At 46.3% G+C, this 12,154-nt stretch overlaps 1 protein-coding gene across 3 annotated transcripts in view; it reads left to right on the top strand.

Annotated features, from left to right (window-relative positions):
- Positions 1-12,154, top strand: part of GNPDA1 (glucosamine-6-phosphate deaminase 1) — a 42,228-nt gene that overhangs the window by 12,080 nt on the left and 17,994 nt on the right. The window contains exon 2 of one of the 3 annotated variants that reach the window (XM_073620650.1): positions 4,695-4,823. The exons of 1 other annotated variant lie outside the window; for it this stretch is intronic. In XM_073620650.1, coding sequence (XP_073476751.1) covers positions 4,700-4,823 — 124 coding nt within the window. In that variant the 5' untranslated portion in view covers positions 4,695-4,699. Of the gene's footprint in view, positions 1-4,694; positions 4,824-6,092; positions 6,130-12,154 lie in introns of those variants that run through there. One more of the 3 variants, XM_073620651.1, reaches the window with a different exon arrangement.

Below are 12,154 nucleotides of genomic sequence, written 5' to 3'. Positions count from 1 at the left end.
CTCAGACTTCTGGGTCATAAGGACGGTCTCGTCAGGCCACAGGTGGGCCTTTTCCAGGACTCCGCACCCAAGGTTCGTCTCCACTCTTCTCCCTCGGGCAGAGGATCGGAAACAAATTTTGCTGTCCTATGTGGACCTCCTGAAAATTCAAGGAGCAGTAGTACATGTACCACAGGACGAATGGTTTCAGGGGATATACTCCCCTCTCTTCCTAGTTCAAAAAAAGGGGGGCTCTTGGCGCCCAGTCATAGACCTCACATATCTCAACGGATTCATAGAGAATGGAAGGTTCAAGATGGAAACCTTGGTGACCATTCAGAGAGCCATACAACCAGGCGACTGGATGATATCAATCGACCTGAAGGACGCTTATTTCCACGTTCCAGTGGAAAAAGAATTTCACAAATACCTCCGCTTTCACATTGGGTCAGATCATCTTCAATTTATTTGCCTCCCCTTCGGGCTGACAACGTCCCCCCGGGTCTTTTCAAAGGTCCTCCTAGCTACGGTGGCACTAATAAGATCCAAAGGGGTACGTTTTTACCACTACCTGGACGACCTACTGGTGCTGTCCCAGAGCAGGGAGCAGTTGCTGGTCCACCGGGATCAAGTAATCTCCACTCTGTCCAACTTCGGGTGGCTCCTAAACATAGAAAAGAGTCAACTGAGCCCAACTCAGCGTCTAATATATCTGGGAGCCCAGTTCGATACAGTGGCAAACACTATCTCCCTTCCACTACAGAAAATTCCTACAGTTCGAGACAGAGTCTCCCGGGCTCTACATGCACGGCAAATGAAAGCCTCTCAGTGCCTGAAAGTCGTTGGCACGATGGTTTCTACGACTCCCATGGTCAAATGGGCCTTATGGAGATTGTGTCCCTTCCAGTCAGGCCTCCTACGGCAATGGAAGTCACGGGACAAGAATCGGGTCATCCGCATAACATCTACAATGAGAAACAGCCTCTTCTGGTGGCTTCAGCGCAAGAACCTCCTGACTGGCCACTCCATCGCTCCCATCTCCTGGGTGACGGTCACGACCGATGCCAGCGGTACCGGTTGGGGAGCCCTTTGTGGGTCGAACCTGGCCCAAGGCAAGTGGGAAACATGTCTCCCCAACCCAGGGTCGAATGTCTTGGAACTTCGTGCGGCCTGGTGTGCCCTACAGTTCTTCTCTCATCTCCTGATGGGGGAGTCAGTGCTGTTGAGAATGGACAACACCACAGCAGTATCATATGTGAAGAGGCAAGGGGGTACTCGGAGTCCCACACTCCTTCGGGAAGTCGAGCCCATCCTATCGTGGGCGCAGAAATACCTTGCCAACATCTCGGCAGTCTTTGTCCCAGGCGTCCAAAACACTCAAGCAGACTTCCTGTCACGGACCGAGTTGGACAACAACGAGTGGTCTCTCCACATAGAGACGTTCAGGTGGATCTTGTCACTAAAGACCGATCCCGAAGTAGATCTGTTTGCTTCCCCCTGCAATCGCAAGCTGAAGAAGTTCTACACCCGGGGGCTCTGCAGTCAAGCCATCGGGACAGATGCCTTGACGGATCAGTGGAGGTTCAAGCGGGCATACGCCTTTCCGCCACTGCCAGTTATGCTGAGATTCCTGCAGAGGCTCCGAGCGGAGCCAGTGGAAGTGGTGACAATAGCTCCCTACTGGCCGAACAGGCCCTGGTTCCCTCTCCTGGTCCAGCTCAGCTGTCGGGACCCAGTGCCTCTCCCTCTCAGACCGGACCTTCTTTCTCAAGGGTCAGTCCTGCACCCTTGTCCTGCGGTGCTGAGACTGATGGTCTGGTTCTTGAGAGGGAGAGGCTGGAATCCCTAGGTTGTGCCTCAGAAGTAATATCCACTCTCATGAGCTCGAGAAGATCCAGTACAAATAAAGTCTATGGAAGGCTCTGGTCCAAATTCGTGGAGTTCTGCTCTCCTCAGGGCAGGTCTTTTAGACATCCAGAAGTCCAGGACGTTCTCAGTTTCCTCCAAACGGGCCTAGATTTACATCTATCTGTCAGCTCTCTGAGAGTCCAAGTTTCGGCACTTTCGGCCTTCTCCGGCACTTCATGGGCAGTTCATCCTCGGGTTAGACAATTTTTCCGAGGCGCATCGAGACTCAAGCCCCAGAGAAAGCCTAGGTTCCCCAAATGGGACCTTCCATTAGTCCTTGACTCGATCTCTGGACTCAGTACTTCGGGGCCCTCCCCGCTCCCTATCAAGGTCTTTTCAGCAAAGGTGGCCTTCTTAGTGGCCATTACCTCAGCCAAAAGGGTCTCTGAAATTGCATCACTTGGTCACGAAGAACCCTTCCTAACGTTTTTCCCGGACCGGGTAGTCCTAATTCCTATGCTGGGTTCCAACCCAAAAGTGTCTTCAGTATTCCACGTCAATCAAGAGATCGTTTTACCTACATTTAGGACCCCAGGGTCCACTGAGAATCACCCTCTAGATGTGGGCGAAGCTATTAAAGAATATCTCAAAGTTACTTCTCCCTTTAGACGTTCTAGTCATCTCTTCGTGCTTCACTCAGGCAGCAATATAGGGAAGAAAGCCTCAACCAGGACTATCGCGTCCTGGATCGTACAGACCATACAACAGGCATATAGGGCTAAGGGCTTGGCTCCTCCAAAGGCGGTGACAGCCCATTCCACCAGAGGAATGGCAGCCTCGTGGGCAGCGGCTCGACATGTGGCTCCAGATACCATCTGCAAGGCAGCTTCATGGGCTTCTATTAATACTTTCATGTTGCATTATTGTATAGAGCCTGCCTCTCTATCCTCTGTAAACTTTGGGTTACAAATCCTATCGACCGATGGGACAAATTAAAATTTATGTTTTGATCATGCATACCCACCCGTGTGGTTGGCTAGTTATTTCCCACACGTAGGCTGCCATGGAGTCTGTCAGGAAAAAGGAAAATTTATTATCAAATACTTTCCGTAATTTTCCTTTCCTGATGGACTCCATGGCAGACGGAGTTCCCACCCATTGGTCAACGAGTAGGCTAGTTACGGAACGCAGTAGCTAGTGGTGAGCACTCATTTATGGGAATGGGGTCCTATAGCATTGGAGAGGAGGCGGGGTTAACCCACACGTAGGCTGCCATGGAGTCCATCAGGAAAGGAAAATTACGGTAAGTATTTGATAATAAATTTTCCTTTATTTCACCTGCCAAGCATGCATATTTATGACCCGTGTAAACACCCCAGTGCTGGCCTTACCATGGCAGTGCATCTGTGATCATCCTGTAAAATCCATCTAGGGCAATAGGTTTTATCTTCAAAATCTGTCAGATCATGCGTGTCTACTTAGGTTTGTGGCAGTTGATAGATAAGATGCTTTTCTAATCTGACCATTGTCAGCCAACTACCATTCCGATCCCCAAATATATGATTTTTTTTGTTTTGTCAAGGTTTTGGTGTCTGCTGTTAGTTTCACATTTTACTGCTGTCAAACCCTTTGACTGTATACATATCAGTGCAGTTACCCATGTATGGAGCTCATTTATTGTGCCTGAGGAAACTTGCATTGCCTGCAGAAACCTTTTGAAATATACACTATATTGTCAAAAGTATTGGAACACCTGCCTTTACACGGACATGACTTTTAATGGCATCCCAGTCTTAGCCTGTAGGGTTTTAATATAGAGTTGGTCCACCCTTCGCAGCTATAATAGCTTCAACTCTTCTGGGAAGGCTGTCCACAAGGTATAGGAGTGTCTATAGAAATGTTTAACCATTCTTCCAGAAGCGCATTTGTGAGGTCAGGCACTGATTTTGGATGAGCAGGCCTGGCTTGCTGCCTCCGCTCTACTTCATTCCAAAGGTGTTTTATCGGGTTGAGGTCAGGACTCTGTACAAGCCAGTCAAGTTCCTCCACCCCAAACTCACTCATCCATGTCTTAATGGACCTTGCTTTGTGAACTGGTGCGTGGTCATGTTGGAACAGAAAGGGGCCATCCCCAAACTGTTCCCACTAAGTTGGGAGTATGAAATTGTCCAAAATGTCTTGGTATGCTGATGCCTTAAGGGAACTCTTAAGGCAACAGCATACCAAGACAATGTCACTGGAACTAAGGATCCAAGGCCAAGCCAAACCCCTGAAAAACAACCCCACACCATAATCCCCCCCCCTCCACCAAATGATTTGGACCAGTGCACAAAGCAAGGTCCATAAAGACATGGATGAGTGAATTTGGGGTGGAGGGACTTGACTGGCCTGCACAGAGTCCTGACCTCAACCTGATAGAACACCTTTGGGATGAATTAGAGAGAGGACTGCGAGCCAGGCCTTCTCCCCAACATCAGTGCCTGATCTCACAAATGCTCTTCTGGAAGAATGGTCAAACATTCCCATAGACAGTCCTAAACCTTGTGAACATCCTTCCCAGAAGAGTTGAAGCTGTTATAGCTGCAAAGGGTGGGCCAACTCAGTATTGAACCCTACGGACTAAGACACCATTAAAGTTCATGTGTGTCTACAGGCAGGCATTCCAATACTTTTGATAATATAATGTATCTTTCATTTTCAACCCACACTGGGGGTTAAAATGACATTTACAATGTGGATTCTTTAGGAAGCACAGGCTTTGAGAAATTACAGGTGGGCATTTCTCATTACGTAAATTAGACCCATGTTCGGAAACACTGAGTGTATTGCTTTGATTTGCACAGTCTTTGTTCTTCATGTTTCTGCAGATAAAATGAAACTGATCATCCTGGATAATTATGACCAGGCCAGTGAGTGGGCAGCAAAGTACATTCGAAATCGCATTGTTCATTTTAATCCAAATGCTGAGAAATACTTTACACTGGGTCTACCTACAGGTATGATGCTTTCTCACCACATGCTTATTACTTGGCATATATAAGCTTTCCTCTCCTTTTCATTTACAGAGATGTAGAAATTCATGTTAAACAGAAGAGCACAAGGAATGGAAAAGAAACCTGAAAAACTGTTTAAAGCTGATGTTTAGGTATGGCAATTTTTACATCGCTACATTGACCAGCTTGGACCAATGTAAGTATGTATGTGCCATACTTGTGGGAACCCAGTGGATTTTAAAAATAAATTGTAGCAGACATTGCTATTTCGGTGATCTCCACTTGCTTCCGTGTCCTTTACCAAGTGGTTTCCTTGCAGTATTGTGAACACAGTCACTTGTTCGGCACTTGCACCATTCAGAGAACACTGCATTTTCTCAGTGACCGTGATGCCATGATCCTCACCTAGTCCAAACAGAGAACACTGCATTGAATGCGAAAATGCAAAGTGTTCTCTGAATGGCGTCATGCTGAACCAGCGACCACACTGTTCAGTAACCAGCAGGGCAGCTGCCCAGCACAGGACATGGAAGCTAGGAGTAATCACTGTAGTAGCAGTGTAAGTTCATGATGTATATGGGCAATACTTATTCCATATGGGCACTGATGTGGGCAGAAGTGCCATTGTCCTGAGTACTGCTTTTTGCTCATTGGCAGGGAACTTCTCTATACAGCCTGTGATTGCTTCTCAGTCAGATTGTGCCTTTACATATGCAGTGTGACCCCTTTCTGAATACTCTGTATCATGCTGCAAATCTTAGCCCCCTCAAAAATTGCAATTCAATAGTGGTGTGTTCTTGTGTGGATGCAAAAAATACATAATTTATTGGTTCTAACTTGATTTAGTATAATGTTGAGGCCTGGGGTCAAAACAATACCGTCGATAACTTGGTGTTTAGGCAAAGGTCATGTGATGACATGAGAAATAGTATTTACCTATAGGTATATAGAAAGGATACTTATTTACCCATTAAAGGATTAGTTCACCTTTTTCAGAAAAAAAAGAAAAAGTGAACTAATACCCTACACTCTCCCCACTTCTCCACAGTCCTCACTGCACTTATCTCTGTGGGTGATATAGGTTTACTGTTCACGCAGCCTGGTGCAGCCGTCCTGCCTATTGAAAACGACATTGTTTATCCTCTTATTAGGGACACTGAGACGCATCAGATTGGTCAGCGCCGTCACATCAGTCATGACCAATCAGAACTGTTCTGATCTGTCCCGGCGTGCCTAGGAAAAGAGGAAGAACAATGCAGTTTTCAAACCCCAGGAGGCTGAATTAACATGGAACTGTATCAACAGAGAGGTAAGTGCAGTGGGGAGGGTGTAGGGCAGTGATGGTGAACCTTGGCACCCCAGATGTTTTGGAACTATAGTTCCCATTATCAGCTACTCTGCAGAGTGCATGAGCATCATGGGAAATGTAGTTCCAAAACATCTGGGGTGCCAAGGTTTGCCATCACTGGTGTGGGGTGTTCACCTTCAGTTTTCTGAAAAAAAAAATGAACGTACTTTTTTCTTTTTTAATTTAACTTCTCCTTTTGGACCGGCTGAATTTTGATATATCTATGGTTGTTCCCATTCTTGAGATTTTTATCTAGCAATCGACTTCTCATGAACAGGCTTGTTGGAACATTTTCAACAAGCCTGGGGGGGGGGGGGGATTGGGGAGTATCCAGCTGTCAGAATACCGTGACACACCAGGGAGGATTACCCATCCACCTTGAATGTGTGGATAGGGGGAGTCAGGTTTGTTTGTTTTTTTTTTTTTCAGCCCACTGGGCTTGACTATGCTTTGTTTTCCATTTGACTGTAAACTGCAACTTCCTGGAAAATAACGGAATTACAAAAAAAATTCAGCAGCTTCAAATACTGTGGTTGCTGACTTTTTTAATATATGGACATTTACCTGTCCAGGGAGCTCACGATGTTGGCACCCCAGCCAATCTTTGGATTGGCTGTCGGGTGCTGCCGCCACCACCTCCACTAAGGGAAACCATCAGTGTAGCCTTTAGGCTTCAGACTGCTTCCTACTGGCCTTGTGCGAAGTGCGCAATGATTTCTAATTTGCCCGGCGTCTGAGGAAGGAGAAAGGGGAGGGGTGAGTTTCCAAGGGGCATCGCCGTCTCCTGGAAGTAGGGACAGGGACTTGTCAAACGGGTACCCGTCCCCCAAAGGTGCCAAAGTGGCACGAAGGGGGGGGGGGGGAGCAAATAAGTGGAAGTTCCACTTTTGAGTGGAACTCCGCTTTAAGCATACGTTGTAATAGAGAAATACTGTGATCATTGGTATTACTGCTGAGATACCATTTACTCTTACATTATAACTTTAACAATTAAGTATTCTGTTCTTTTGCATACAGTAAAAACTTGGATTGCGAGCATAACTTGCTCCAGAAACGTGCTTGTAATCCAAGCACTTGTATATCCAAGCAAATTTCCCCATAAGAAATAATGAAAACTCAGGAGGAGGAAGTTTTGTGCGACTTTAACAAGCAATCTATCCAATGACACTTGCTTTTGAGGATTTGACGGAAATGGGACATTGCATGGTCATTAAACAGATTTATCGTTCGCACTGCTACAGCCTTATTCGGATGGTGCTTTTCTACAAAATTTTACACAGCTCCCTAATTTCATTTTGAAGTGAGGGATTCCTCTTTCTTTTTATCCCCCTCTTCAGACAAGATCTCCTCCATAACCTCTTGCTGTTGCTCACGATGCAAATCCATCAGTTCATCGGTGGTCAGCTCCTGGCCATGTTCCTCCACCAGCTCTTGAATGTCATCATCCTCATTCACCTCCAGTCCCATAGTCTTCCATAAGGACACAATTTCATTGATGACTGGCTGCTCCTGTTTCTGAGCAAACCCCTTCAGTCATGTCCAAGAACACAATCAGACCACAGTTTTCTCCAAGCAGAATTGAGGACTCTCTTGGTGACCCCATCCCAGGCTTTATCGATGACTTTAAGGCACTTCACAATGTGGAAATTAGTTTTCCAAAGCTTGCAGACTAAGGTTTGTTTCTTCGGTAACCTCAAAGCATAGCTGAAATAGTGCTTTGGTGTAAAGATTTTTAAAGTTGGAAATGATCTGCTGATCCTTGGGCTGGAGTAGTGGAGTGGTGTTGGGGGGGGGGGGGGGGGGACTTGACCTTAATGAATTCTAATTCCTTCAGTAAGTCGTCCTGAAGGCCTGGAGGATGAGCAGGAGCATTATCCATTAGCAGCAAAACTTTGAGTGGCAGATTCTTTTCTAAAATGTATTTCTTCACTGTAGGACTGAAAACCTTGTTGATTCACTCATCGAATAAGATACGCGTGACCCAAGCTTTGCTGTTGGATCTCCACATAACGTTTTAATTGGCTCTTCTGCACCTTGTATTTTTTTGAAGGCTTGTGAATTCTCAGAATGATACACAAGCAGGGGCTTGATTTTAAAATCCCTGCTTGCATTAGCACACAATAAGAGGGTGAGACAGTCATTCATGGGCTTGTGACCGGGCTTTGCATTCTCTTCTGTTGTAATGTAGGTCCTCTTTGGCATCTTTTCCAAAAAAGCCCCATCTCATTGCAGCTAAAAACTTGCTGCGGCAGGTAACACTCGGAAACAGTGATAGTTATTGGGGGGGGGGGGGGCGCGGCAAACGGTGCACCCGCTACCCCCGGGTTGGGTCAGTCGGTCTGTGCACTTACCTCAAACATGGGCAGCTTCCCCAGCTCTCATCCGCGGGCATGTGGTTTCCATCTCCTCCCTCCTTGGCCAATCAGAACGTGTCTCACACCTGTGCTTTTCATTCGTTATTTTAACACACCTGGGTAGGATCTGAGCGCAATGCTCTGTGTCTGGCACCCAGCCTATTTTGAAGCCTATTGGACCCTCTGGCTCTAATCATGTTCTTCCGAAAAAAAAAAAAACGAAACCCCCGCTGCTGTAATTCATGCGCCCGGCATCATGAAAGAGGCCAGACGCATGAATAGGGGGTGGAGGCGGCGCCCGTGCTCCCTTAATGGACGGGCCCCCCCTGCTCGGAAACCATGAACTTTTGGAACTCGGCAGCGAACGCCTCACCTCAGCTGCCTTAGCGTCTGAACTCGCAGTCTCTTCGTGCCTCACAACACTATGGATACCATTTCTCCTCTTAAAGTTATCAAACCACCCCCTGCTTGCCTTGAAGCCTTTTTCATTTTCTTTCAATGTACCTGGCAGTTTACGTACAAGGCCTTTGCCTTCTCGCAGATAATGTTCTCGGACACAGTATCACCTGCTAGTTGCTTCGCGTTTATCCAGACTTTTCTACATCTTCCAGAACACGTGGCCATTGCTTTGATACTCTCGTGACTCCTTTTGCTGCATCTATCCCCCCCTTACTTCTTCTTTAACCACTATTCAAGTAGTAAAAGCACCTCCCCCACAGCTAGTAAGCACTCCCTAGGCACACATTTAACCCTTTGATTGCCCCTGATGTTAACCCCTTCCCTGCCAGTGTTATTAGAACAGTGACTGCACTTTTTTTTTTCTTGGCACTGATAATAACGTCACTGGTCTCCAAAGCAGTGTCAAAAATGTCAGTTAGGTGTCCAATTTGTCTGCAGCAATATCGCAATCCCGCTATAAGTCACTGATCGCCGCCATTACTCGTGTAAAAAAAAAAAAAAATAATAATAAAAATATCCCATTGTTTGTAGATGCTGTAACTTTTGGACAAACCAATCAATATACGCTTATTTTTTTTAAAAAATCTTGTGTTTTCTTTCAAAATTGTTGGTCGTTCTTTGTTTCTAGCGCAAAAAATAAAAACCACAGAGGTGATCAAATACCACCAACAGAAAGCTCCATTTGTGGGGGAAAAAAAGACATCAGTTTTATTTGGGTACAGTGCCGCACGACGGTGCAATTGTCTGTCAGTTAAATTAAGTTTAGAATACACTGGATTCTTTAACTTATTCAAGCATATGCAGCTTTTCTGTGGATATGGCCTTTGACATTCTCCCCATTTTTCCTTTCTTTTCCTGTGCTTTGACAGCTGCCCTCATAGCCCCTACTGGTTCAGATTTCCTGTTTCCATCTCCCTGTATTTCCGATGTGCAGAGTTATCTGTATTCTTTGAGTACAGACTTGTATCAAACAAGGAAGCTCATCCTCCTTTCACATGTGTAGCGTTCTAAAATCTTGTTCACAAGTCTGAGATCATGTTGGTTCTTTCATTTTATATGGCAGCCTAAAGTCAGCCATCGATGGATCAAATCTCGGCCGATTTCAGCAGGGACTGCCAGAGGTTCAAACCATTTATGGGCAGGCTGGTTGTACTGAAGAGTCGTTCCATCCATTGACTTCAGTACAGACAGCCCGTTTGGGTTTTCGGCATGCGATCACTGCTAGCGGCCATAGCCGTCAGCAGTAATCCTTGGGTTTTGTCAGCAGGAAAGGCTCCCTGCTGACAAAATAGAATAGCGCTGCAGAAGAGGTTCCTCTGTCAACCCTGACTGTGTTGATGGGAAAATCGAGCGATTTTCCTATCCTGCAACCCCTGTTTTAAGGAAAGAAAGTTACATCTATAGCTTGCTTAAGGCTGGGTTTTCAGTGCAGCTAAGGAGGCGATTGTGTGTGTGTGTGTGACATGTTTTTAGATGGATGGATTTGGTTGCATAGTTTGCAGAGTTTTTTTTTTTTTTTTTTTATGCCAGAATTGACTTGAAACACTGAGTTGGACAGGTGCTGCCACTTGTCAACTTAGTGTGCTGTAATATATGTGCTCTAACACGGGGCTCGACAAATTTCAGGCTCCAGGTCTCCATGGTGACTAGAAATGGCATCCTGGAACTGTTACCTCAAATGCTCCAAGCCTGGTGCTGAGGCTGCTGCCAGCTCCTGCCCACTGCGCCCCGCCATTGAGTGGCTTGCCAGTCTGGGTGGTGCCTGCACCGCACATGTGAAAGCAGCCTATGTAAATAAACAGAGGTAGCAGACTCCAGCTGGTGTTACTAGACAGTCTTTATCTAGGAGTCTTTTTTTTTTTTTTTTTTCAGCTCTATGTGTTCTAAGTATTCAATGCAATAGAAATAAGTCCAGTCTTGAAACACATTTCCAGGAAAATGTCTTTTTCTGGTGAAAACAGTTAAACAGTTTTTTCCATTTCACTGTCCACACCACAACAGAAAGATGTGGAAATTGCAGATGAGCCAAGCGACATACATATTTCTTTGTGCTAGTGCAGGTGTAGGCAACCTTTTGAGCACTGTGTGCCGAAAAATATTTTCAAAGAAATTGAAAGTGATGATTTTATAACAAAAAAATGTCAACTTCACACTCTCAATCACGAAAAGGATTTTTTTATAAAGTAAAGGGCTTGTAAACTACTTTTAGTAGTGAGAAATTAATATCCCGCACTCTCACGCCTCAGATCAGCCCCAATTCCTGCACCTTCACACCTCAGATCACTCCCCCCCCCCCCCCCCCACCCCCCCCCCCCCCCCCTCAAATCTGTTTCACCACTGTACCCCCCCTCCTCATCTGTCCTACCACTGTACCCCCCTGCACATCTGTCCCACCACTGTAACCCCCTTTTCTCATCTTGCCCACCACTGTAACCCCCTTTTCTCATCTTGCCCACCACTGTAACCCCTCCTGCTTTTCTGTCCCACCACTGAACTCCCTTCTCATCCCTCCCACCACTGTACCTCCCTGCACATCTGCTCCACCACCGTATTCCCATGCTCTTCTGTCTCACTACTGAATCACCTTCTCATCTGTCCTAACATTGAACCCATCTGCTCATCTGCCGCACCACCATAACCCGCTTTCTCATCTGCCCCACCAATGTACCTTCTGCACATCTGTCTCACCACTGTTCCCCTTGCTCTTCTGCCCCACCACTACACCTCCTTTCACATCTGGCCCAACACTGCCCCCCCCCCCCGCTCATCTATGATATGTGTGATATGCAGAGTGGTGAAAGGCAGAGCTGAAACTCATCTACCTTTCTTGGCACACTGAACCACCTCTCACATCCAGCCCATGTACTTGTATGTGATGTCACATACAAGCATATGGAATGGAGGTGCAATGATGAGCTCAGGTCAGGGGCGTTTTCTGAAAGCAGTGGGCCTATGTGCAAGATCATATGTTGGGCCCCCACAGCTGAGAAAAAGTGGTTGGGTGTGATTTTCATTGCTCTGAATACTGGCTGTGTCTTAAAGGAACACAGAGTGCAGAGGGGTTCAGTAGTAAGTGACGCAAAGGTTCAGGAATAATTTCAACAAAGTTCCCAGAAGCTCAATAGTAATTCCACAAACTGTCACCTGATTGTGTTTTTCTCAATCACAGTGAA

Source organism: Aquarana catesbeiana, linkage group LG03 (genome assembly GCF_042186555.1).
Source record: "Aquarana catesbeiana isolate 2022-GZ linkage group LG03, ASM4218655v1, whole genome shotgun sequence".
Taxonomy (NCBI): Eukaryota; Metazoa; Chordata; class Amphibia; order Anura; family Ranidae; genus Aquarana; species Aquarana catesbeiana.
This window is presented reverse-complemented; position numbering and strand designations above follow the sequence as displayed.